At 36.0% G+C, this 27,030-nt stretch overlaps 3 protein-coding genes across 15 annotated transcripts in view; 1 reads left to right on the top strand and 2 right to left on the bottom strand.

The window, feature by feature from the left end:
• LOC135837357 (uncharacterized) overlaps positions 1–2,294 on the bottom strand; it is a 288,834-nt gene extending 286,540 nt beyond the window's left edge. Inside the window, exon 1 of the mRNA XM_065352602.1 lies at positions 1,930–2,294. The gene's annotated coding sequence lies outside the window, so the exon portion shown is untranslated. The remainder of the gene's footprint in view (positions 1–1,929) is intronic.
• LOC135837375 (uncharacterized) overlaps positions 1–8,741 on the top strand; it is a 141,810-nt gene extending 133,069 nt beyond the window's left edge. For all 5 annotated transcript variants that reach the window (XR_010557177.1, XR_010557181.1, XR_010557178.1 and 2 more), the window contains one exon: positions 8,447–8,741. The gene's annotated coding sequence lies outside the window, so the exon portion shown is untranslated. The remainder of the gene's footprint in view (positions 1–8,446) is intronic.
• A 2,356-nt stretch (positions 8,742–11,097) lies between these two features.
• On the bottom strand, positions 11,098–25,173 carry LOC135837429 (uncharacterized). Of its 9 annotated transcripts, XM_065352735.1 has the most exons (21): positions 23,631–24,072; positions 23,304–23,423; positions 23,123–23,207; positions 22,847–22,995; positions 18,304–18,675; positions 17,876–18,210; positions 17,455–17,799; positions 17,037–17,381; positions 16,688–16,963; positions 16,444–16,611; positions 16,096–16,368; positions 15,713–16,021; positions 15,468–15,635; positions 15,223–15,390; positions 14,860–15,145; positions 14,657–14,778; positions 14,524–14,583; positions 14,320–14,453; positions 13,950–14,195; positions 13,720–13,867; positions 11,098–13,632 (listed from the first exon to the last, which is right to left on the bottom strand). In XM_065352735.1, the coding sequence occupies exons 5-21, from the start codon at positions 18,631–18,633 to the stop codon at positions 13,413–13,415; spliced, it is 3,933 nt and encodes a 1,310-aa protein (XP_065208807.1). In that variant the 5' UTR covers positions 18,634–18,675; positions 22,847–22,995; positions 23,123–23,207; positions 23,304–23,423; positions 23,631–24,072; the 3' UTR covers positions 11,098–13,412. The 9 variants fall into 9 exon arrangements, with proteins under 9 accessions (XP_065208807.1, XP_065208786.1, XP_065208778.1 ...); XM_065352714.1 differs by lacking the exon at positions 23,631–24,072 and adding an exon at positions 25,123–25,173 and having other exon boundaries at positions 14,657–15,145; XM_065352706.1 differs by lacking the exon at positions 23,631–24,072 and adding an exon at positions 24,160–24,785 and having other exon boundaries at positions 14,657–15,145.
• Positions 25,174–27,030: the final 1,857 nt, after the last annotated feature.

Here is a 27,030-nt window from a genome sequence, read left to right on the forward strand (position 1 = left end):
ATTCGAAATCATCATCGATCAATTTTGGAGGTCAAGGTTTGTGCCTGAATTATTAGAAAGATTGCTAAATCTCATTTTAATCATTTTTGTCGTGCGGCAATTTCCAAAAATGGGGAAATCCAAAAATCTACTGGAGGCTCCAGTTTGCTCAATAAGTCCATCAATCTATTTTAGAGGTCAAGATTTGTATCTTGATTCATCAGAAAGCGCCAAATCCCATTTCGTCTATTTTCATGACAATTTTTCCAAAGCTAAAAAATCTATTGATTCGCTGGAGGCTCCAGAACAATTCGGAATCACCATCAATCAATTTTGGTGGTCGAAGTTTGTGCCTGAAATGTCGGAAAGACTGCTGAATTCCAGTTTAATCATTTTTCATCGTAATTTCCAAAAATTGGGAAATCCAAAAATCTGCTGGAGGCTCCAGTTTGCTTTAAAAGTCCATCAATCTATTTCAGAGGTCAAGATTTGTGTCTTGATTCATCAGAAAGTGCCAAATTCCATTTCGTCTATTTTCATGACAATTTTTCCAAAGCTAAAAAATCTAATGATTCGCTGGAGGCTCCAGAACAATTCGGAATCACCATCAATCAATTTTGGTGGTCGAAGTTTATGCCTGAAATGTCAGAAAGACTGCTGAATTCCAGTTTAATCATTTTTCATCGTAATTTCCAAAACTTGCAAAATCCAAAAATCTACTGGAGGCTCCAGTTTGCTCAAAAAGACCATAAATTCATTTCAGAGGTTAAGATTTGTATCTTGATTCATCGGAAAGTCCCGAATTCCTGTTTATCAATTTTCATGACAATTTTTCCAAAACTGAAAAATCTATCTAATAATTCGCTGGAGGCTCCAGATTCAGAACGCTTCGAAATCACCCTCAGTCAATTTTGGAGGTAAAGATTTGTGGATAAATTGTTGGAAAGTCTGCTGAATCTAATTTTGATCATTTTCCATCGCAGTTTTCAAAAATTGGAAAATCTAAAAATCTGCTGGAGGCTCCAGTTTGCTCAAAAAGACCATCGATTTGTGTCTGTGTTCGTCGAAAAGTGCCAAATTCTATTTTATCTACATTCATATGACAAATTTTCCAAAGCTGGAAAATCTAATAATTCGCTGGAGGCTCCAGAACGACGAAGTTCCTCGACCAGTAGATACTGGCGGGCTAGATTTGTACTGAAATTGATCTGAAGAATTCTGATTCCATTTTAGCCATCTTTAGAGCAATTTTGAATATCCAGAAATCCGTTAGAGTCTCTGGAAGGACTGGAAACGGTCACAAAACTGTATTTGAGTGATCAAAAATAGAGTTTACTTCGATTTTACCAAATTTTGATTTTCTCACTTCTTGACTTTTTTTAACGTGGTTGAGAAATTTGCCAGAAAGCTTTTTTTTTTGTTGGCTGGTCAAAAGTTTAAGGGGAAATCTAATTTTTGAAATTTAATCAACACTTCACTGATGGCTCCAGATGGTTGAAAATATGAGAAACTACTCTGGGGTGAGAGACAGGGGGTGTCAAACTTTAATTAGTCCGGAGGTGTTTCAAAAAAAAATTTCACAAGGTACTTCAAAAATATTAATATTTTTGCTGAAAAAATTACCATCGTAGTTCCAAAATGGCGATTTTGACATTTTCAAAAATTTATTTAAAAAATCGAAAAATTAATATCGAGTTGGTATTTTAATTAAAATTTTTAGACGAGGTTTTTGAAACATGCTGTTCCTGAAAATCAAATCGAAGTTGGACAGGCACATTGGGAAATGATGTTTCTACCTTTGATGTAATTTAAAACAGCACATTTTAGTCCTCATTTGACGTAGAAATAATTCGATCACAAAACTCATACATTACGTCAATTAAAATTACATCTCTCAAAAATTTCAAAAAAAAATTAATTAAAAAATTGACAGAAAATCGAATCACTCACCTCTAGAGACGATGACCTAGTCGACTTTAAATCTCGAACAAAAAATACTTAGAGGAAAAAAAACACGAAGCGATGCAAATGTCAAAAAAGGTATCGTTTTTTTCACGTCGTCGCGACGAAAGATTTAATACTCGTACGTAATAAAACGGAACGAAGCACCGATAACGTAACGTTTAACGTAGCCGGCTAACAAAATGTCTCTGAAAAGGTCTACTTTTTTGAGTTTTGACGAAAGTCGAAAAGGCTGCGATACAGACTATAGAGCGAGAAGAAGCACGGTATTCTATACACAGACGCGATAGCGAGATACCGCTAATATTTCGTGTTCGCCGACGACACTCTGGAGTACACGGCGCAACATGTGACTTTTCATTATTTCTCTGGCTGTTCCGTTACGCTTTTACCACCCTAATATACCTAATAAGCGACCGGATGAAAAATTTTCATTTATGTTTTCATTAAATGCCAGCAGCTGTGGCTGTGGTGAATGTACTATATACACTATATCGTACACAGTACATTTTCATTCATTTGAAAGATTGCTCAAGATTTCCTCTTTGTATTTGTCTTTCGCTCTGCTCTCTGCTCTCTGCTACGGCGACGACCGTACTTCGTCAATTTTCGTATGTATGGTATGGTACAGGGTGAGGAGGGGGTGTCTTTTCAAACAAACTGAATATGTGAAACGATGGATAGGTGGGTAGTGAAGTAGTGAGGTAGATGTATGAATATGCGATGAACTGAACCTACGCGAGGATATTTTTAAACGCGGAAAAATGCAAATTTATGGCGCGATTTTGTCAACGCATCCATCACGTTGCGTTGCGTGTTGTGTGTATTTTATCCTTTTAATTTCTTTCTTATTACTGAACTGAGTACGTCTACGTATGTACATGATGAGATGGAAATCAGTGTAATTGTTTGTTTTCTCATTTTCGATGCCTCCTTCCTTTTCGGTAGTTTTTTAGAGAAAAATTTGCAACGCTTATTTTGGAAGGCAGGAACACTTCCTCCTTCTACATTTTCAGCCAAAATGTTTTTGTCGTTCTTTCCAATTTTCCTACTGTGTGAATTAATTTCTAAAGGGTTTGTTGATGACTGTTTAGATAGGCGTATAAAAAAAATTTCATGGGGCATCATTTCTCAAAATTATTAGTATTAGAGAATAGTGAGAAAATGGTTCGTTTCATGTCCAATGAATAATGAGCTCCGATTTTGCTCAAAATTAATTGCTAGATTTCGTTTTATTGGTCCAATGCCTCCAACGCCTTTGTCAGATAATGGGAATGTGGCATTGTAGTGTTGCAGGAGTCGAGAATCGAAAAAATGAGTTGATATTTGTATTTAGCACCCTCTAAAACCTATAAAACGATATGTCACACGGTTTTTTTCAATTTTTTGGGGATTTTGGGGGCCCAGTAGGTGCGTTGAAGGGGCCAAATCATAAAAATGAGTTGAAATTCGTATTCAGCGTCCTCGAAAACCTAGGAAACGACATGTCACACGATATTTGAAATTTTTTTACATGTTGACCAAAATTTTGGGGCTGCACCCCCCCTCCCATTTTTTTACAAATTTGAACTTTTGAAATTTTTGGGGATTTTTTTGAAAGTACTTCCAAAATCCATGAAGCATACATTTGTGTGATTTTCGCAACTATGGGACTTTGTGTCCCTAATGCGATTCGCAAACCGGTGGAGTGGGGGAAGGGGGGTAGGTGAGCCCCAAAATTTTGGTCAGCTGGTGAAATAATGTTAAATATCGTGTGACATATCGTTTCCTACGTTTTCAAGAGCGCTGAATGCGAATATCGACTCATTTTTTTGATTCAACCTCTACAGCGCCCCTATTGAGCCCTCCGGTGCCCCTATTGGACCCCTATTTCCCCGAAAATTGAAAAAATCGTGTGACATGTGGTTTATTAGGTTTTTGGGGGTGCTGAATACAAATATCGACTCATTTTTTTGATTTGACCCCCTCCAGCGGTCTTATTGGCCCCCAAATTTGCTGAAAATTGAGAAAATCGTGTGACATGTGGTTTGTTTGGTTATTGGAGGTGCTGAGTACAAATATCGACTCAATTTTTTGATTTGACCCCTCCGGATTTCACTTCTTATCTGAGGCTTCTTGAGAATGATTTTACTTGCAATTTTAGATTCAAGTGGCAGCTCAAAACATACTATTGTTATTGTTATTGACCCATCTGTCAGGCCTCTCAAGGTCATTGACCTGTGTGTATGGCTTTCAAAGGCCTTCTGGCGTTCTGGCTGCTCTCATGAGCTCATTGACCTATCTGTCTGGTTTTATGAAGATCGTCTGACTTTCTGGCTGACCACCCAAGGTCATTGACCTGTGTGTCCGGATTTTGAAGGTCGTCTGGCATACTAAGGTCATTGACCTGTCTGACTTTTGAGAGCTGTCTGTAGTTATGTCAGACATCTTAATGTCATTGACCTACATGTCTGGTTTTTATAGATCATTCATCTTTCTGTGTTGCTTCCTAAGGTCATTGACTTGTCTGACTGAGTTCTAATGGTTGTCTGGCTTCTTAAGGTCATTGACATATATGTCTAGTTTATGAAGATCGCCTGACTTCCTGGCTGACCACCCAAGGTCATTGACCTGCGTGACTGGATTCTGAAAGTCGTCTGGCATACTAAGGTCATTGACCTGTCTGACTTTTGAGAGCTGTCTGTAGTTATGTCAGACACCTTAAGGTCATTGACCTACGTGTCTGGTTTTTATAGATCGTTCATCTTTCTGTATTGCTTCCTAAGGTCATTGACCTGTCTGACTGAGTTCTAATGGTTGTCTGGCTTCTTAAGGTCATTGACCTATCTGTCTAGTTTATGAATATCGTCTGGCTTCCTGGCTGAGCTCCTAAGGTCATTGACCTGTGTGTCTAGATTCGAAAGGTCATCTGGCTTCCTGTCTGGCCTACTAACGCCATTGACTTGTCTGTCTGGCTCTTGAGAGCTGTCTGTAGTTTTGTCTGAGCTCTTAAGGTCATTGACCTATCTGTCTGTTTTCATACTTAGATTGTCTAACTTCCTGTATCGCTTCCTAAGTCCATTGACCTGTCTGACTGGGTTCTAATGGTTGTCTGGATTTTAAGGTCAATGACCTATATTTCTAGTTTATGAATATCATCTGACATCCTAACGTCATTGACCTGTTTGTCTGGCTTCTGAAGGCTGTGTGATCTCCTAAGGTCATTGACCTGATTGTCCGGCGTCTGAACGCCGTCTAGCGGTATTTCACGCCTCATAAGTTCATTGACCTTTTGTTTTGGATCATGACGGTTGTTGTCTGACTTCTGAAGGCCATCTGGCGGCTAATCGAGTCTGTCAAGGTCATTGACTCCTCTATGCCGTTATTTCTTGGCTCTGTTTCTTAACTCGAAAATGGTCCATTTCTGATCGAAGGCTGCGCTGTGGTGAAAATCTGAACCCGGAAATGAATTCACCGTCTCAAAAAACCTCACTAGCTAAAGTTTTGGCCCAATTAAGTTGCTTTAAAAAGTTTTTTTTTTGCCCCAAAAAAATGCACGAAACCCCTTTTCTTTGCATTTTTTGGATCATTTTGATTTCCAAAAAAATCGAGTAACAATTCTTCGAGTCCAAATCTGATATCTTTGAAACGGATGGAAGGGGAAGGGAGAGTCGAGTGTTCCGAACAGTTCGTAATGTTGGATTTTTGAAAATTTGGCAAAAAATGACTAATTTAGCCAGGGGTTAAGTTCATGCATTTTTTGAGCAAAAAAACTTTTAGTCTTGAATCGAGCTGAAAATTGGGTAAGGGGTTTTTTTTGGGACGGCGAATTCATTTCTGGTGTCAGTTCTTCTCATGAGTGCACCATTCTCTCCGGGAAACCACCTTTTTTGAGCTCAAAAATACTGTGAAAAATAGTCGTGGAATTTTGAATTTTTCATGACGGATTCTGACTAATTTGAGGCAGCTGATTTCGAATATAACGTCAAAATTGATGCTGGATGTTTAAATCGCGAGATAAGCGCCCGTTTTTTACGAAGACGAGACGATCGATTAAATCTGACCGCAGATTCGGACTCGGTGCCCTTGGATTAGTTGAAAACGACCCCTTACTCGATTTTTTTGAAAATCTAAAAAATCCAAAGGGGTAAGTAGGTACTAGGTATGTTCATACATTTTTTTGGGCAAAAAAACTTTTTGTCGCCAATCGAGCTGAAATTTGGGCTGTGGGGGTTTTTTGGGATGGCGAATTCATTTCCAGCGTCAGATTTTCACCAGAGTGCTCCATTCTCTCAGAAACTGCCTTTTTTGACATCAAAAATGACTCGAGAAAAAGTTGTCAAATTTCGCATTTTTAATGACGTTTTCAGACTAATTTGAACACCCTGAATCCAAAAATGACCATTGTTTTGCGATCGAACTCGTATTCGGCGAAATAGTCGCAGTTTCTCAACGAAGGAAAGGCCCTAGAAAAAAATGGACACCAGATTCGAACTCAGCGACCTCAAATTAATCGAAAACGACCCTTTACACGATTTTTTTGAAAATCAAAAAAATCCAAAGGGGTACGTTCATACATTTTTTTGGGCAAAAAAACTTTTTGTCGCCAATTAAGCTGAAATTAGGGTATGGGGGTTTTTTGGGACGGCGAATTCATTTCCGGCGTCAGATTTTCACCAGAGTGCTCCATTCTCTCGGAAACAGCCTTTTTTAACATCAAAAATGACCCAAAAAAAATTGTCAAATTTTGCATTTTTAATGACGTTTTCTGACTACTTTGAAAACGCTGAATCCAAAAATTACGTTTGTTTTGCGATCGGACTCATATTCGGCGAAATGGTCGCAATTTCTCGGTGAAGTAGCGCTCCTGGACGCAAATGGACACTAGATTCAGACTCGGCGTCCTCAAATTAGTCAAAAACGACCCTTTACTCGATTTTTTTGAAAATCAAAAAAATCCAAAGGGGTACGTTGATACATTTTTTTGGGCAAAAAAACTTTTTGTCGTCAATTAAGCTGAAATTTGGGCTGTGGGGTTTTTTGGGACGGCGAATTCATTTCCGGCGTCAGATTTTCACCATAGTGCTCCATTCTCTCGGAAACAGCCTTTTTTGACATTAAAAATGACTCCAAAAAAAGTTGTTAAATTTTGCATTTTTGATGACGTTTTCTGACTAATTTGAACACCCTGAATCCAAAAATGACCATTGTTTTGCGATCGACCTCGTATTCGGCGAAATAGTCGCAGTTTCTCACCGAAGGAAAGGCCCTAGAAAAAAATGGACACCAGATTCGAACTCAGCGACCTCGAATTAGTTGAAAACGACCCTTTACTCGATTTTTTTGAAATTCAAAAAAATCCAAAAAATGTAAAGGGGTTAGTTTAGTTCATACATTTTTTTGGGCAAAAAAACTTTTTGTCGCCAATTAAGCTGAAATTTGGGCTATGGGGGTTTTTTGGGACGGCGAATTTATTTCCGGTGTCAGATTTTCACCATAGTGCTCCATTCTCTCGGAAACAGCCTTTTTTGACATTAAAAATGACTCCAAAAAAAGTTGTGAAATTTTGCATTTTTAATGACGTTTTCTGACTAATTTGAACACCCTGAATCCAAAAATGACCATTGTTTTGCGATCGGACTCGTATTCGGCGAAATAGTCGCAATTTCTTACCGAAGAAAAGGCCCTTGACAAAAATGGACACCAGATTCGAACTCAGCGACCTCGAATTAGTCGAAAACGACCCTTTACACGATTTTTTTGAAAATCAAAAAAATCCAAAGGGGTACGTTCATACATTTTTTTGGGCAAAAAAACTTTTTGTCGCCAATCAAGCTGAAATTTGGGCTGTGGGGGTTTTTTGGGATGGCGAATTCATTTCCGGCGTCAGATTTTCACCAGAGTGCTCCATTCTCTCGGAAACAGCCCTTTTTGACATTAAAAATGACTCCCAAAAAAAGTTGTGAAATTTTGCATTTTTAATGACGTTTTCTGACTACTTTGAACACGCTGAATATAAAAATGACGTTTGTTTTGTAATCGGACTCGTATTAGGCGAAATAGTCGTAATTTTGGAAATCAAAAAAGTCCAATAAATGCAAAGGGGTTAATTCATGCTTAAACGCACAAATTTACCAGTTTTAATATTTTGAAAAAAAACCATTTAAAATTTATTCTAGTTCACCGTTCTAAAAAATTGTGACAGCTCCTCCCCCCTCTCTACCTCCCTTTTAAACGAGCACTCAAGTGATTGAAATCATTCCGCAATGTTTGCTTTTTCTTTCAACTTTCGGGTTTTAGAATTGAAGGCGAATTCGGTGATTTTAAAAAAGAAAAAATGTCCAAAAATGACTGATTTGAACTCTTGATTTTCAATATTATTTTGAAGGTATTTTTGCCTCCATTCATCTCCCTCTCTCGCAGCCTTCATCGTAATTTTCATTATAAAACCAGAGGTCAATTTTTGTAGTTTATTAACCTACGATTTACACATTTTTATTTATTTTTTTTTTTTATAATTTTACAGGTGAGAAATGTGTTGAACCGCCGAAGATTTCGTATCGCATTGTTTCCATCTTACGCAAGAATTCCGCAACCTTTCTGATTAGGCAATCGAATCACGAAGATGAACTGCAAATCAAGAACATGATGTATCACGCGGTCAATTTTTTTTAGTCTAAAAAAAAAAAGAGTCGAGATGTAAAATAAATAGTTTCTATTATTTTTTATTCTTTTATTGAGAACCAAATTTTTTATTGTGTAAATTCTCTGTGATGTATATGTATTAAAGTAAAAATAAAATATAAGATCTGAATGTTTTATTCGAGTTGTGTTTTCATTTTTGGAAATTCTGTGTAAAAAATGACGAAAACTCGAAATTATAAATCGAAATATCCCTGCGAAAACCTCGCTAGGCAACTCTTTCGAATCAGACTTGAAAAAATTATAACTCCAACGGACACACAGCGCCATCTATAAAAATAAAACGGAGCTTTCGTTCTGTTTTTAACTACGAGGGTTAGAAAAATGACGAAATGAGAGCTAGATATGCGCGTGGCGCTATCTATCGGAATATTACGGAACTACTTCGCAAAGAACACTCGAAAACCCATTTCTATTGCTCGAATTCGACGTAGTTCCGTAATATTCCGATAGATAGCGCCACGCGCATATCCAGCTCGCGAAACGTGATTTTTTGAAACCAATCAAAAGCGCCATCTATCGGAATAAAACGAAACTTTTGTTCTGTTTTCAACTACGAGGTTATAAAAATGACGAAATGAAAGCTAGATATGCGCGTGGCGCTATCTCTCGGAATATTACGGAACTACTTCGCAGAGAACACTCAAAAACGCATTTCTATTGCTCGAATTCGACGTAGTTCCCTAATATTCCGATAGATAGCGCCACGCGCATATCTAACTCTCATTTGGTCATTTTTTCTGCCTCGATTTTTGGTTTCGTTTTATTCCGGTAGATAGCGCTGTGTGTTGGTTCGATAGCTAAAATCAATGTCATTTGAGTTGCCTATCGATTATTTTTGCAGGGGCATTCGTTATGGGTGAAAAATCACCATGTTTCGACATCGATCAATTATTGAAGTTGCCTATCGAGTATTTCGAAGCCGTTTTCGACTCTATAAATCTCGTATTTTTTTACTTACCAGTTACTTACCATACACTTAATTTGAAGATGATTTTTTTGATTTTGCAGCTATGTTCAAATTTCGGCATTTGAAGCAAGTCGCCTAAAACTTTTTTCTGCAGGAGCTTAATAATTATGGCTGAAAAACCGTCATAAATTACGTGGATATTTTGAAGAAATATGCTTCGGGTGGGAGGGGGGGTGGGGGGGGGGAATGAATTTGAAAATTAGTGTGCAATATCATCGTGTGAGGTGTCGAAATGTATGTTTTTGAACTTCCCGAACTCGAATTTGACATTATTTTGACGATCAAGTCAATAGGGAGGTCGAGGGGGGGGGTGCAAAATTTCAAAATGAGCTTACTCGTCATGTAAGATATCAAAATATCTGTTAACGAACCCGCTGATCACGATTTTGATAATATTTCAGCCCTAAACCCAAAAGGGGCTTAAGTGAGAGAGGTCCAAAATTCAAAAATGGGCCTAAATATCATGTTGCGCATTTAAATATATGTTTTTGAGACTCCTGAACACGAATTTGATACCGCTTTGGCGAAAACCCTAAAATGGGCTTTTGAAGGGGAGGTTCAAAATTCAAAAATTAACTCAAATTTCAAATGACATATCAAAATGTATAGTTTTGAAGCTCCTGAATACTAATTTGATGCCATTTTGAGCTAAACCCAGAAATGGGCTTTTGAAGGGGAGGTTCAAAATTCAAAAATTACCCCAAATTTCAAATGGCATATCAAAATGTATAGTTTTGAAGCTCCTGAATACTAATTTGATGCCATTTTGAGCAAAACCCCAAAATGGGCTTCTGAAGGGGAGGTTCAAAACTCAAAAATTACCCCAAATTTCAAGTGGCACATCAAAATGTATGATTTCGAAGCTCCAGAGTACGAATTTGACATCATTTTAGCGTGAGCCCCAAAATGGACTTTTAATGAGAAGGTCCAAAAGTCAAAATTTGGCCAAAATTTCAAGTGGTATATCAAAATGTATGTTTCCAAGGCTCTGGAGAACGAATTTGATATCATTTCGGAGTAAACCCTAAGAGAAGATTTCAAAGAGGAGGTTCAAATTCCGAAATTGCCCTAAATAACACGTGACATATCGAAATGTCTGTTTTTAATGCTCCCAAACACGAATTTTTCATCATTTCGGCGGAAACCCCAAAAGGGGCTTCTGAAGAGGAGGTTCAGAACTCGAAAAGTGCTCGAATATTACATAGCACATCAAAATGAACTTTTTCAAAGCTCTCGAGTACAAATTTGGTATTATTTCGGCGTTAACCCCAAAATGGGCTTCAGAGGGAAAGGTTTAAAAATCAAAAATGGGCCTAAATATCATATTGCACATCAAAATTAAGGTTTTAGAGACGCCTGAGTACGAATTTGATATTATTTTGGCAAAACCCCCAAAAATGGGCTTCTGAGAAGGAGGTTAAATGAAAAATGGCCATTGTTTGTCTACTTTCTACGAATTCGTCAAGTTGCAAAACGCAAAATGAAATAAAATAAAAAACAACACGAAACAAAAATCGTTTCAATTTTTTAACGGCAAAGAAATCAATACAAACTTAATTCTACAACACGTTGACCAATCTGGAATAAAAAACACTGCCGGCCGCTGGACAGTGAAAAACCATGATTGGCCATTACAAAAATACACGAATAATAATAACATGTGGTATGATACAAATTTTCAACAAAAAAAAACAAAACAGAAATGATACAACATAAACATAATACACATAAAAACAAGAGGGGCGGGAGGGGGGGCTAATTTTAATTTCTCCACGAACTTCATCATAAACCAGCATGAATGATCAACAATTTTGCTCCTCACTTATCTTTCATCTCAAAATTGACAAAAATAAAGTAATCAATAAGTAATTAAAATAAAACCACTCACCTGGATCGATGTGTGTAAACTAACTTAAACATAAGTAACATAGTAACGACTCACTTGTACCACTGACTCTGCCCACAGTACCAAAATCGAACCCCAGTCATCTCCCATCCGACCACAATGATGACTAAAACACATTCCTAGAAAGTTCGATGCTAATCATTTCAATAGATCAATTTTCAAATACTCTCCCACATTACGATGACGGAAAAACCTTACACCTTTAACTAGATTCAAACAAAGCATAAAAATCCAGATCGACACCCGCTCTTCTTGCACTCTCAACAGTCCAGCGAATCGAACCCTTTGTCGGGCCGGACTCTCTGGAACATATCTCAATTCCCTACACTCACCACCGGCAGTGCTGTAGAATGTTCATGACTCTGTCATGGCATTCGACCAAATCGCCAACACTGCGGGATAGGCTGAACTTGATCCTCAAGGCAAGGTATATAGCTAACCCCGCAGACAGGTCATATTATAACTTCGTACGAGGGTAAAATTTACAACACGCTGACGTCAGCGCAGCGTAGGAATACAAGTTACACTCGTACGAAGTGTGATAACAGACCGCCTGAAAGGCGCCAGCCTACATCCTCTTTGATAAGCCGATCCTGTAGAAACCCCGGTCGGCACGTGTACCGCCGGGAAGCAGTAAGCAAGTAGACGGCGCACGGATTTCTACCCTAACCTCGCCTAGGACGGCTACAAGGGCAGTCCGAGCTCGGTCGACAGGTCCGTACGCACCAACCTCTGGCCCGTACCAATATTGAGGCGCCGAGCAAGCCCCCTATCATCTTTAAATATCTAAGTATTTATCTGAAATGATCACTAAGCAATTCATTTAGAATTTTATTCCACAGTAAAATCCTTTCGAAGCACCATAAAAAATGAATTCGAAATCGCCTCAAAAAATCCATTTAAAATTGAAAAAAAAAAAACAAAAAAATGCATTCAAAATCATCACGAAAAATTAAATGAAAACGATCGTGAAAAAATACATTTAAAATGACTGCAAAAAAATAAAAAATGCGACACCTACAATCGTGATGCTAAAAAACAAAAACAAAAAAAAAAATCGGTAACCCAATAAAATCAATAAAAAATCATCAAACTTCTGATCGACATCGGTAAAATTATATAAAACACCTTTAAACTAGTTAAAATGAATAAAATGAACAAAAAAACAAGTTAAAAACTTCTAGAAGCAGACAAAAAACCTCGGAACTGCGAAATTATTATAAAAATCCACGAACCTTTTCACAATTTGACGACGCGACGGTTTAAACTCGACATAGTTAAAATCAGTAAGTTAATACAGCTAAAAAAAATTCAAAAACACAATACAACGCGATACAATGTTTCAATATTTGACATAATTTTGAGAGAAATTAATATTTTTTTATACTACATGAAAAAGAATTGAAATTCGAATAAACTGTAAATTCAAAAATGCTCGATAAGCATAAAAAAAACTGCAGAAATCTGAGGCTCGTACTTTTAATGCAATATCAACTATTTTTTTGACAAGAATTTCATTTTGTAATTCCATAAAACTTTTTCCTTCAATGTTTAGTTTCAAATTATCGAAAACTTGGAACCCTCTCTTTGTTCATCCCTTTCTCCTTAACTGGTTAAAACAGCAGAAAAAAATGCGTAAAAATCTCCAAAATTATAGAAAACTACCAAAAAATAAAGAAATATCACCGAAAATTGAATTAACAGTCAACATGACGAACCGGTTACTGAAGGTTTTCAAAAACTAAGATGACAAATCAAGTAAAATAGGACACAATTTCGCTACAATTGCTTACAGATGTCAAAAAATAACATGATGGAAGAAAATGTTAAAAAAAAAAAAAGAAAACCAACAACAAACAAAACAGACCAGCATCATCAAAATGATACATAACTTCACAAAAATTACAAAAAGATTCAATAACGTCTTCGTTTCAAAGGTGGATCATCATTACCTTCATCATCAGTAATATCGTCAAAATCATAAAACGTAGGTGCGTGAGAAGTATCAGCATGGGGAGGTGTAGCGTCGCCATTTCTCCATAACTTCCAATCTTGTAACGCTTCAGCGTGCGAATAATGACACTTTTTCCTTCTCTGTCCATGAATTACTATTTCTTCGACTTCTATTTCATGGCTACAAATCACAAACGTGATATTCACGAAGCAATTAAACCCTTATTCTGTATCACGTATCGATTCAATATTGTAGAATTTCACTTACGCATCTCGTTCTGATGCAAATCTCCATACTTTTCCGCATAAGGGTTTGCGACACACGTAACTCATCCATAGGCCGTATTTGAATGGAATCAAAAAAGCTCCGGTAAATAACGAAGTAAGTGCAGATATCGTAGCATCTCGGAAGGAAACTGAAACCATTAAACTTTCACAATGTAAGTTTAAACTAAATCACACTCACACCATCCATCGTATGCTCACTGGATTACTCACAACATCTCATGAACCGCGCAGGCTTCGGATCGGTACGACAATTCCACACAATTAATCCACCATCGATCGCTAAGTGATATGTCTTATTTTCGTAGGTGATTTTCTGAACTATCGAGCTTCCAGATCGGCGTGTTAATAAATCGTATCGCTCTTGTAAAGTACGATCTCCGCAGAATATTGGAGGACTTAATAGTTCACTAGATGAATGATCACTCCAGGGATACGGTTTCGATAATGCTTCTTTATCTGCAAAATACAATAGCTCATAATGAAATTTCTGGGTATTCATCTGTATTTAATGATGATTAACCATTCCAGTAACAATTTATAATGAGGCATACTATTACTTAGGAGGCAAGAAATCACTTACATTTCAATTGTAATTCAATGGATAAATCGTAGAGTTGTTTAGCGGCGGATGCGCCAAATCTTTCCATATATTTCGTTTTAAATGCTGGTGACAGTGAATAAGCACGGGCAAATTCCACCAAAGGATCAAGTAATCTGAAAAATTTACAGGTAAGTGATGTAACAGTTTCATTTACGAGTTATATGCATCACTTCAGACACTCACGAATCTATTGCTTTTGGCTGTTGAGTAGCGGGAGTAACTTTTACAGAGGTATCGGGGACTCTGAAACATTCATTTGTGAGTGATATAACCTTACATTTTTATTTACGAGTTACGCATGGTTTCGGACACTTACTTATCTAATGCTGTTGGCTGTCGAGTAGCATGAGTAATTTTTACTGAGGCATCAGTATCCAATGCTTTGGGCTGTCTAGTAGCACGAGTAGCTTTTTCTTCGGCATCAATCAATGCCTTTAGCTGTCGCATAGCATGAATTAATTTTACTTCGGTATCAGTAAGCACTGCTTTGGGCGGTTGAGTAGTATGAGTAATTATTACTGAGGCATCAGTATCCAATGCTTTGGGCTGTCGAGTAACATGAGTAGCTTTTACTTTGGCATCAGCCAATGCTTGTAGCCGTCGCATAGCATAGAACATTTTTACTGTGGCATCAGGATCCAATTCTTTGGGTGGTTGAGTAGCATGAGTAACTTTTACTGAGGCATCAGTAGTATCCAATGCTTTGGGCGGTTGAATAGCAAGACTAACTCTAATCGGAGCATCAGTGTTTAATGCTTTCAGCTGTTGAGTAGCGGAGGTAACTTTTACAGAGATATCAGGGACTCTGAAAAATTCATTTGTGAGTGATATAACCTTAGATTTTTATTTACGAGTGAGTTATGCATTGTTTCAGACACTTACTTATCTAACGCTGTTGGCTGTCGAGTAGCATGAGTAATTTTTACTGAGGCATCGGTGAGCAATTCTTTCATCTGTCGAGTAACAAGAGTATCTCTTATTGGGACATCCGTATTTAATGCTTTTAGCTGTTGAGTAGTGGGGGTGACTTTTACCGAGATATCAGGAAATCTGAAAAATTCATTTGTGAGTGATATAACCTTGCATTTTTATTTACGAGTGAGTTATGCATTGTTCCAGACACTTACTTATCTAATGCTGTTGGCTGTCGAGTAGCATGAGTAATTTTTACTGAGGCATCGGTGAGCAATTCTTTTCTCTGTCGAGTAACAAGAGTATCTCTTATTGGGACATTGGTATTTAATGCTTTTAGCTGTTGAGTAGCAGGGGTAACTTTTACCGAGATATCAGGAAATCTGAAAAATTCATTTGTGAGTGATATAACCTTGCATTTTTATTTACGAGTGAGTTATGCATTGTTTCAGACACTTACTTATCTAATGCTTTTGGCTGTCGAGTAGCATGAGTAATTTTTACTGAAGCATCAGTATCCATATCCAATGCTTTGGGCTGTTGAGTAGCACGAGTAGCTTTTAATTTGGCATCACGCAATGCTTGTAGCTGTTGCCAATGCGAAGGATAATATTTTTCTATTTTGGCATCAATATCCAATATTTTGGCATCAATATCCAACGCTTTGGGCAGTTGAGTAGCATGAGTAACTTTTACTGAGGCATCAGTAGTATCCAATGCTTTCAGCAGTTGAGTAGCAGGGGTAACTTTTACCGAGGTATCAGGGACTCTGAAAAATTCATTTGTGAAGTGATATAATCTTACATTTTCATTTACAAGTTACGCATTGTTTCGGACACTTACTTATCTAATGCTTTTGGCTGTCGAGTAGCATGAGTAATTTTTACTGAGGCATCAGTATCCGATGCTTTGGGCTGTCGAGTAGCATGAGTAGCTTTTACTTTGGCATCAGGCAATGCTTGTAGCCATCCCAAAACATGAAATTTTTCTATTTTGGCATTCATATCCAATTCTTTGGGCGGTTGAGTAGCAAGATCAACTCTCATCCGGGCATCAGTATTTAATGCATTTAGCTGTTGAGTAGCGGGGGTAATTTTCACTGAGGTGTCATGGACTCTGAAAAATTCATTTGTGAGTGATATAACCTTACATTTTTATTTACGAGTTATGCATTTTTTCAGATACACTTACTTATCTAGCACGGTTGGCTGTCCAGTAGCATGAGTAATTTTTACTGAGGCATCGGTGAGCAATTCTTTTCTCTGTCGAGTAACAAGAGCATCTCTTATTGGGACATCGGTATTTAATGCTTTTAGCTGTTGAGTAGCAGGGGTAACTTTTACCGAGATATGAGGGACTCTGAAAAATTCATTTGTGAGTGATATATCCTTACATTTTTATTGACGACGAGTTACGCATTGTTTCGGACACTTACTTATCTAATGCTTTTGGCTGTCGAGTAGCATGAGTAATTTTTACTGAGGCATCAGTATCCAATGCTTTGGGCTGTCGAGTGGCATCAGTAGCTTTTAATTTGGCATCAGCCAATGCTAGTAGCTGTTGCGAAGCATGAAATTGTTCTATTTCGGCATTAATATCCAATGCTGTGGGCGGTTGAGTAGCATGAGTAACTTTTACTGAGGCATCAGTAGTATCTAATGCTTTCAGCAGTTGAGTAGCAGGGGTAACTTTTACCGAGGTATCAGGTACTCTGAAAAATTCATTTGTGAGTGATATAACCTTACATTTTCATTTACGAGTTACGCATTGTTTTAGACACTTACTTATCTAATGCTTCTGACAATTGAGTAGCATGAGTAATTTTTACTGATGCATCAGTATCCAATGCTTTGGGCTGTCGAGTAGCATGAGTATCTTTCAGTTTGGCATCAGTCATTGCTTTTAGCCGTCGCTTAGCATGAACAGATTTTTCTACTTTGGTGTCTTTGGCATCAGTATCCAATGCTTTGGGCCATTGAGTAGCATGAGTAACTTTTACTGAGGCATCAGTAGTATCCAATCCTTTGGGCGGTTGAGTAGCATGAGTGAGTTTTACTGAGGCATCAGTAGTATCCAATGCTTCTGGCTGTGGAGCAGCAGGGGTAACTTTTACCAAGGTATCAGGTACTCTGAAAAATTCATTTGTGAGTGATATAACCTTACATTTTTATTTACGAGTTACGCATTGTTTTAGACACTTACTTATCTAATGCTTTTGACAATCGAGTAGCATGAGTAATTTTTACTGATGCATCAGTATCCAATGCTTTCGGCTGTCTGGTAGCATGAGTATCTTTCAATTTGGCATCAGTCATTGCTTTTAGCCGTCGCTTAGCATGAACAGATTTTTCTACTTTGGCGTCTTTGGCATCAGTATCCAATGCTTTGGGCTGTTGAGTAGCATGAGTAACTTTTACTGAGGCATCAGTAGTATCCAATGCTTTGGCCGGTTGTGTAGCATGACTAACTTTTACTGAGGCATTGGTAGTATCCAATGCTTCTGGCTGTGGAGCAGCAGGGGTAACTTTTACCATGGTATCAGGTACTCTGAAAAATTCAATGTATAATAATATACCAAGCTTTGTATCTATTCACGAGTTGGCGCATTGTTTCATACACTTACGAATTTAATGCAGTCTTCAACGTTTCAATCGCGTACTCGTGGTGCCTTATTTCATCTCGCCAAATCAATTCTTGGGTCAACTTCGGATTTGAAACCCAATCGACTTCATTAACGGCTGCTAGCATTTGCTCGAATTCTCGTTCGATATTTTGATAACGTTCGGTGATTCCGCCGCCGGCCTTTTCTCGTACCAAATATTCGTGTAACGCACGTAAAGATTGCAACTCCGGCTCGGTTTTCCTCCACAATTCAGCTAACGGTACACGATGCAATTGCGCCAAAATCTCCATTAATGAAAACTCATTAACGACCGGTAATTTTCGTACAAGTTTCATCTGCACATAAAGAAAAGTTCATCCAGATTTAAAAAGTTCATCGAATTCACAATATGGTAACTTTAGGTAACTTATAAGTATTTTTTTACTCACGTAATTAAACGCTGTTTTAAAAACATCAACATGCTTATCCGGCACAAACGTTTCGAATGGATTCGAATCTTGTACACGAAATGCAAACATTACAGCATGCTGCAGAGAAACCGCTCGAATTGTATTAGAATTTTCTGCAGGCGAGCAGTAAGTTACAACTACCGGTATTTTCTTGTAATTATTGATGCCAGTTTTACGAATGCTGCAGTCATCGGATTGATCCAACGTATCAGTTATCGGTACCGTTAACGTGTAAATTTCAGATACTTCGATATCGATATCGACAGTATTAGTTGATGAGGTAACCATCATTTCATCCGCAGTGTTCATGACGCCACACTATTATTATTGATTGCTGTACCTACACCACACCTGTTGAACACACACATACGAAATCAATTAATAATTATTCGATGTACTAACAAATACATATATCGACAAAAACAAATGAAATTTCAATAAAAGCAAGAAAACTTCAATGGAAATTAAATACGAACTAGATAGGTATAGTTCCAACTTATCGAAAAATCAACATAATTAAGCCACGAGAGAGGACTTGCACTTGATAATTTAAATCAAAACATACATAAGTGTTTTATATCAACGTTTTGCTCAAATTTTGAGGCATATTGTGGTCATTGTCACGTTGTAATTTTTTTTTTATTGCATTTTAACAAGTCTGAACGTGTTCACCTGTGCAATACACACCATCAAAGTATGTACCTACCTACAACTAAGCTGAGTAAAAATTTCACAGGAGAATAATAAAAAGTGTACAATGGTTCGAAAATAAAAATCACTCTAATTTCTCAAAACTACATAAGATTTCGGCACAGTTCAGCGAAAACTGAACAAAAATACAATATTAAAACTTGAAAATCACGTAGATTGTCTAACAAATGTTGAAATTCGAACATCGAGCCATTCGAGCCATTAAAAATTCGCATAAACTAATGAAAATATCATCCAAATCCGAGTTCATTCTGCAAAATTGTCTCAAAATCAATTTCATAGTCATGGACCCAGTTGAAATTTCACAAATTTAAAAATGAAATCACAAATTATCTTTATAAAATTTAATCTACCACCAGGGGAAAAAATCACTCGCAACCAACACGAAAAAATTCAATCAACCCTCTCCCTCACCATTCAATAGATGTGTTCTTTTTACACGGATTTTATCTGGCAGATTTTCGAAAATCTGGATTTTGGACGATCTTTAAAAATATCTTTTTTTCAAAACCTTTTGGGATTACATTCACCAATTTTTCAAAACCTCGAGCTTTTTTTTTCAAAGTCGAGCAGATTCTAGAAAATCTGCCAAAATCCGTATAAAAAAAAAACACATTTCATGACATTCAAATGTTCAAAACTGCCTACCACTAAACCTAATCAGCAGGGGAAAAATCCATTCGAAATCACCTCAAAAAATTTACTTAGAATAATTATTTTCCCAAAAAAAAATTCCGAAGCACGCCACAAAACATCAAGTAATTTGAAATCACCTCGAAAAATTTGTTTCAAATCATCGTGGAAAAATCCATCCGAAATGACTACAAACAAACTAATGCATTTGAAATCACCTCGAAAGATTGCATCAAAATGAACGCGAAAAAATTGATTCAAAATGACCCAACAAAAAAAAAAATAAAAAATCTTCGAATTTTTTCACCCATCATTGAATGTATTTTTCCGAAATTGAATAAAATCTTGCTCAATGACAATGAAGACCAGAAAAATTGAAAAAAATTCCATAAATTTACCAAACGCAGTGTCTAACAATTCAAAAGTTTGAAAAAAAATTCTGTTCAAAACTACCAACTAGTTCTTGAGGTAGGCAACACATACGACATCTGTCAATACATAATACAATATTATGTACATGTTGTAATAATCTTCGTTCTCAACCTCAAACTATTTTGAAAAAATTACAGGGAATATTACCAAAAAAAAACTGATTGATTAAATTTCAACAAAAAACAGAAAATTTCACACGAAATATTTACGTACAATTCTAACACGATGGTAACATTTGGCGTAAGGCATAAAGGAAGAATTGACACTCGACACTTGATAATTTGAATCAAAACACAGAAAATTTCATTCGAAAGCAATCACAATTGTCTTAATCAGTTCGGTGCGATAGTTTCACGTTTTCTAAAATTTTTGAACGAACCATAAATAAATGAAAATCCACAACACACACGAACAGGGTGTCTAATAAAATGTCAAAATGAAAAAAAAAGGACTTAAAAAGGACTTTCAGCAGGTCATTTTTCGATCACTTGTGAAACTTTTTGAGGAGGGGGGGGGGGTCAAAATTTTTTTTCAGGTAGGAGGTTCAAAATTTTCATTCAAGTTTTTAGCCAAGGGAATTTTAGCAGGACTTTTAACAGGGCAGTTTTTGAACACTTGGGATTTTTTAAGAGGGGGAGGAGATATAAAAAATTATGTTATCTTGTGTGATGAGTTACTTAGTGGTTAGTAGATAGATATATTATTTTGCTTCAATATTTTGAAATTCAAATGATTTTTTTTTTTTGAAAAATTGAAAATGAAAAAAGAAAAGCTAACGGGCCCGAGTGAAGCGAGGGCAAAAGCTTCAGCAATCCAGTATTTTGAGAGGTATGAAAATGATGTTTTTGTGTAATAAATTACCTACACGTTTTGCTACTAAATCTCAAAATTTCAATGATGATTCAACACCCCAATTCAAAAAAAAAAAAAGAAAAGAAAAAATTCAAACTTGAAAAAGAAAAGCAAACAAACCCGAGTGAAGCAAGGCAAAAAGTTTTCAAAATTTCATGTTTTGCTGAGAAGTAAAAAAAATTTGCAAGGAAGGAGGAGTTTATTTTTCTGATTCAAGCTTGGAACATTTCTTGAATTTGAACAATAAGTCACTTATGTGGAAAAGGAAGAGCAAACATCCCGAGCGAAGCGAGGGCAGAAGCTCACAAAAATGTGTGATTCAAGTACTAAAAAAGTCGACAAATGAGCCCTTTTCTACAAGTTCAAAATTCCGGAAAAAAGGGGGAAAATTGAAAATTTGAAAAAGTCATTTAGAAAAAAAAAGGACTTTTGGATAAAATTGTTGAAAAAAAGGACACTAAAAGGACAAAAAGGTGTCATAGGCAAAAAAAAGGATTTTTGTAGGATAAATAGGAGTGTTAGAACCCTGAGTCGAATCACAGTCCGAATTAGACGAAAATCGTCCATAAAATCTACAACTTTCGTTCAATTACGTACAACTAATTAGCATAATAAGCGATTAGAAAATGATGAAAAAAAGTTGGAAAAATTTCTCCGAATTTCAAAAAAATCAATCAGACATCGAACACACGCAATTAAAATACCTACAACCAAATCGAGTTAAAATTACATAAAGTATGAAAAATGTACAAAATTGTCACAAAAATGACAGAATGTTTCCAAAACTGGATAAAATTTCATCAGAGCAAAACAAAATCCAACGAAAATTTCGGCAAAACAGCGCAATAACTCGAAAATTACGTAAAGTACTCCAACAAACGATAAAATTTGGACAAATCGTCAAAAATTAGCATAAAATGTTAGAAATCAGCAAAATTTGCCTCAAAATAGATGCAAATTGTTCAATACTATCGATGGAAGATAGCAAAATTTGAACAAAACAAAATTTTTTAGTCATAAACAATTCACGTGATCAGAAAAATTTCAAAAACCTCATCAAATAAGCATTCAAAATTCAGCAAAAAAAAAAACAAAAAAAAAACATGAAAATTGAAACACCGGCGTAAAAATGAAGAAAAATAACTACTGAAAATTGAACTCAAAAATTATTGTAACCAAAATGATACATAGATAGGTATGTACCTCAACTTGGTTCAAAATAAATACTCTCAAATCACATAATTATAAATATACGAAAAATTGATAAATAGTAAAATCAACAAATCCAGCAACAAAATTGCACAGAACACGTTCAGACTTGTTAAAATGCAAAAAAAAAATATAAATAAAAAACTAACGGAAGCTGGTAAAACAGATCACAAATTTGAACAAGCGTACAGTATTCAACATGACTAACCAAAGCATCATAAAACCTGAGAAAGTGACATAAAAACCCATGACAATGTCCACGACTTGATGAAATTTCACTCAATTTAGTTACGTAAAACTTGACTACAATACAACACATTTCAAAACAAAACCAAATTACAACGTCATTCACCACAATATGCCTAAAAATTCGAACAAAACGTTGATATAAAACACTTATTTAGGTATAAAATTGAAGAATGAAAACTCCTTAAAATTACGCGAGCCACAGTACAATGAAAAATCACAAAATCGGACACAATTCTACACAAATATTGCTTGAAATTTGCAGAAAATGACGAACGAAAAACGTACCGAAATAAATTAACCCAAGAAAAATGTCTGAAATTCGACTAGGTATAAGAAAACGATGAAAATTACAAACAATCGAATAAGGTATCATCATCATCGTAATTATAAGTACGAAATCGAGCAAAAATTACTTATTCGAATTGGATTAACTTACCGAAAGAGAATGAGATTAATGTCGTCTACGATCATAAAATATTGCGTTTTCCGTAATCGTATCAAGTTTCTTTCGCTGCCAAGAGCCCGACCGGCGGCTGCACCGTTCTAGGTTCTAGGTAACTAGTGTAGGAACATGTTCACTGCGATCTGTAAATAAAAATAGTCATTAAAATTAACATTTTCGATACAGGTAGGTACTTACAAATAGAAGAAAATGAACAAACTACATGAAAAAAATGCAAAAAGAGTATAGAGTTTGACTTCTAAGGCTTACTCAATAGTTCAACACAGTACGTTTTGGATCCTTTAGCACAACTCGCCTTATTACCAACATTTACTAATTCTGTAACGACTAACGACTACCGGAAAGAAGCGAAATAGAGACAAAAATATACTCAGTAAAGCTAAGATTAAGGTAATTATATTCATTCGAAATTCAAATAAGAGTAACTCACCGGTAAGGTAATTGACGTCTTCGATCACAAAATCGTTTGTATAATACTTCAAAATAATCTTCCGTTCACTGTAACCGGTAAGGTACTTTACTGAGTATGGTGGAACACGTTCATTGCGATCTGTAAATAATCACAACAGGTAGTACATAATTACTTTAAATTCATTTTTTCTAAACATACGAATATGTATCGAGTGTTGAGGAAAGACAGCAAGAGCAAGCAGAAAGCACAAAGCACAAATTGAAACACTTCGAATCGCCCATCTACGTTTAGTTCAAAATATCTCACGTTGCTAACTTCACTCGAAGAAAAATGAAAAACAATTACCGTAAGAAATCACGATAGTACGCGTCGTATATACTTAAGCACCCCTTTCCAATGAAAATTCACTTCATTATGAGATGACACAAAATACTGAGCGAAATCCACAAGCCAACGCCGAAAAATGAACCAAATCATACCATTCCTACCGCATAACCTATTGTTGCGCTCGCATCACGAACCGACAAGACCAAAATCAAAGGGAATCGTACCGCTGGACCTATTGTTTGTTTTGCGTCACCAACAACGGAGCAACGAACGATGCCAAAACCTGCACAGTGCACGAAATCGTACCGTCTCACCTCCAGTGTTGAGTCACCAGAGACATTACTTTGAAAATATCGCACATTAATTATTCAAAATTGCTACGAAATCATTATTAAACGAATGAATTTACGATAAGTAGATATAAACATAACTTTCAAATTTCAACATTTTAGTTATAGAGAACAATCGTAAAGGAAAATTTCAGACTTTCATTCCCTTCTGAACACCGTGTAGCGTAGAGAATGATTAGTAAATTACATTTACATACCTTTCACGTAGCAAACAAACACTTTTTGACCATCAAATGCATTAGTTAACGCGAATTCGAAATAAAAATTCACTACTTACACCATTTACGTGAAAAAAATTACCGCAAGACATCGTAAAACTGAAGGAGCGAACTCGGCGTCCGAAATTCCAATTTTCTAAAATCAGTGGCGTAGCCAGGATTTTCTTAAGGAGGGGGCAAAACCAGATTTTTAGGCATAAAAATCGAAATGAGGGGTAATTTTCTGGAAATCTATTGTAATGTGTGGTGATTTTATGAAAATGAAGGCAAAATTACTGCTCGAGCGAAGCGAGAGCGAAAATTTTGGAAAAAATGGGTCCAAACAACGAAAAAACGTCCATTTTTGCATGTTTTCTTTCAAATTTTTGCTCTCAAGGGGGGGGCCATGGCCCCCTTCGCCCCCCCCCCCTTGGCTACGCCACTGTCTAAAATGAACAAGTCAAGGTTGTTTGTACGAATTTCAGAGGTTGGTTTGGTTTGGTTCGGTTCATTCGTCAGGCGCACGCGCAACAACCTTTGTGACGTTACGTCACTGCAGGCTCCTCCAATAAAATGTCTCATAACAGCGGAAGTATTCCGAGCGTACCCGAACATTCCCGAAGCAACTTACTCCTTCCCACAAATCCCACCACAATAATACCTACAATTCAATTTACCGTGAAAAAATTCTGACGGTCTTATTTGTTTACGAAAAAATGATTATAATTTTTGTTTTCAATTGGAGGGCGAGATGAGGATACCTACGAATTGAAAAATACTAGATATAGACAACAAGAAATTTCCAAATTCGACAATTTTTGCAAAAGCCCAAATTTTTTTCGAAATAAAAACAAGGGCGAAACATTTAATTTGGGGATTTTTACTTCGGAACACATTTCATTTCGGATCCATCTCCAATTTTTGAAAAAAAAAAAGACAATCAATGGAAACAAAATAACTTACATATTGATAACTTTTGGCAATTTCTGACTCAAAAGCCAACTCCTGGAAAAATAATAATAAAACAAGATGAGAAATTTTAACAAAAGAAATGTTTTTCTAGCAATTTCTAGCAAAATAGCGAGACTTGGGACAATTTTTTTTTAAAAAAAAGAGTAACTCGAGAATGTTTAGCAAAAAATGACCATTTTTAGAAATTTTGTGAAAAAGCGAGGATTTTTTTTCAATTTTTCGACAAAAAACAAAACTTTGACAATTTTAGCAAAAAACAGAACTAAGAACTTTTAGGAAATTACTGACGAATATGTACATTGTACATAAGCAAAAATTTTGGATAATTTTTTTTAAAAAATATAAAAAACGCAAAAATTTGACAATTTTAGGAAAAATTAGAAATTTTTGGGCATCACTGACAAAGAAATTACATTTTTTTCGTGATTTCTTTTCGAAAAGCGAGACATTCCGATTGCTAAAAAAGCTATGATTTTTGCCTTTTGGCAATAAGCAAGACTTCTACACCATTGTGGCAAAAAAATAGAACTTTTAGGAATTTTTGACAATTCTGGGCAAAAATTACACTCTTTTTTTGCAATGTTTGTTGAAAATGAGTACATAATTAAAAAGTGATATTTCCCTGGCATTTTTCAAAGTAAAACAGCGGAACTGTTGTGCAATTATGAGGAAAAAATGAATATTTTTCAAATTTTTCACGAAAATTTCAACAAGAAACGAAAACTAATTAGAAAATTTTGACAAGAGGTGAGATTTTTTGCCCATTTTTAGCAAAGTGGTAGACTTTGACAAATAACGGTGCTGTAAATAACGACTCATCAGTTAAAACTTCTTCCTTACAAAGTGACTGGATAAATCAAACTACATTTTAACAACCAGTAAGCCATTGTACCAAAGGAAGTGCGGGTAGGCAACACAAATGACATTGCTCCACCTCACGATGGCATAATGTGTTGCCTACTCCAAGTTATTACGTAAAAGACGAACAGCGAATTGCAATTCGAAAAAACTGTCTAGGAATTCGATACCCCCTTGACCTCGCAAATTTTTCGACAATTTCAGCAAAAATTACGCAAGGAAATCGTAATTTTTGGTAAATTTCGTTGATATGACACAAAATCAATTGAAAAACAACTCGAAAAGTTACCAAAATATTTCTAGATTTTTAGTAAAATTTTCTCCATCAAAATACATCTGAATTGAGCAAAAATTAACAATCAAGAAGCGGAAACACTGCACAATGGTCCCAACAATTACCTACTCTACTTGCTGAAATATGCCAAAAATAGATCAAAAAACTAATGAAATTCGGGTAGGTATAAGTCCTTAAAAATTTACATAAATAATTGAAAAAAAAAATCAGCATAATTGAATACGTTTTGCAAAAATTAATTGAAACTGCACAGATCGAGTAGAAATTCATCAACAGCTTTAATGGAACATCGCAAAATACCAAGACTTGAAAAATCTCGCAAAAAATTCCTAAAACTGGAAAAATTATCGAAAATTTTGTCAAATAAGAATTGTGATTTTGCAAACCAGAAAACAATCAATTCATTCGAAATCGACTCGACTGAAAACAAACATTCGAAATCACTTACACCAAACCAAAAATAAAATTCGTATCCCCCCTCCAAAAAAAAAAAATCAAAAAGAATTTAAAATCGAAATCAAAACAGACATTCGACAATAACACGAAAAAAAACATTCGATTTCACAATAGGAAAATTTTAAAACAACTCGAAAATAAAAATCTATCTCCCCCCCCCCCCCCCTAATCAAACAAAAACTCATTCGTAATCAACGTAAAAAAAATCACATTCGAAATCACCATCACTGAAACATTCATTTTGCAGCAACGCGAAAAAATCCATTCAAAATCTCGACAGAAAAATTTCA

This window comes from Planococcus citri, chromosome 1, assembly GCF_950023065.1.
Source record: "Planococcus citri chromosome 1, ihPlaCitr1.1, whole genome shotgun sequence".
NCBI lineage: Eukaryota > Metazoa > Arthropoda > Insecta > Hemiptera > Pseudococcidae > Planococcus > Planococcus citri.

What these genes read in the sequence shown, in the direction of transcription:
- LOC135837429 (XM_065352714.1), bottom strand. Translation starts at nt 18,633, where the DNA reads ATGAACACTGCGGATGAAATGATGGTTACCTCATCAACTAATACTGTC. An exon ending in CAGCCAAAAGCATTAGATAA is followed by an intron (nt 16,612 to 16,687) that starts GTAAGTGTCCGA and finishes TGAATTTTTCAG; the next exon opens with AGTCCCTCATATCTCGGTAA. An exon ending in CAGCCAACAGCGTTAGATAA is followed by an intron (nt 15,146 to 15,222) that starts GTAAGTGTCTGA and finishes TGAATTTTTCAG; the next exon opens with AGTCCCTGATATCTCTGTAA.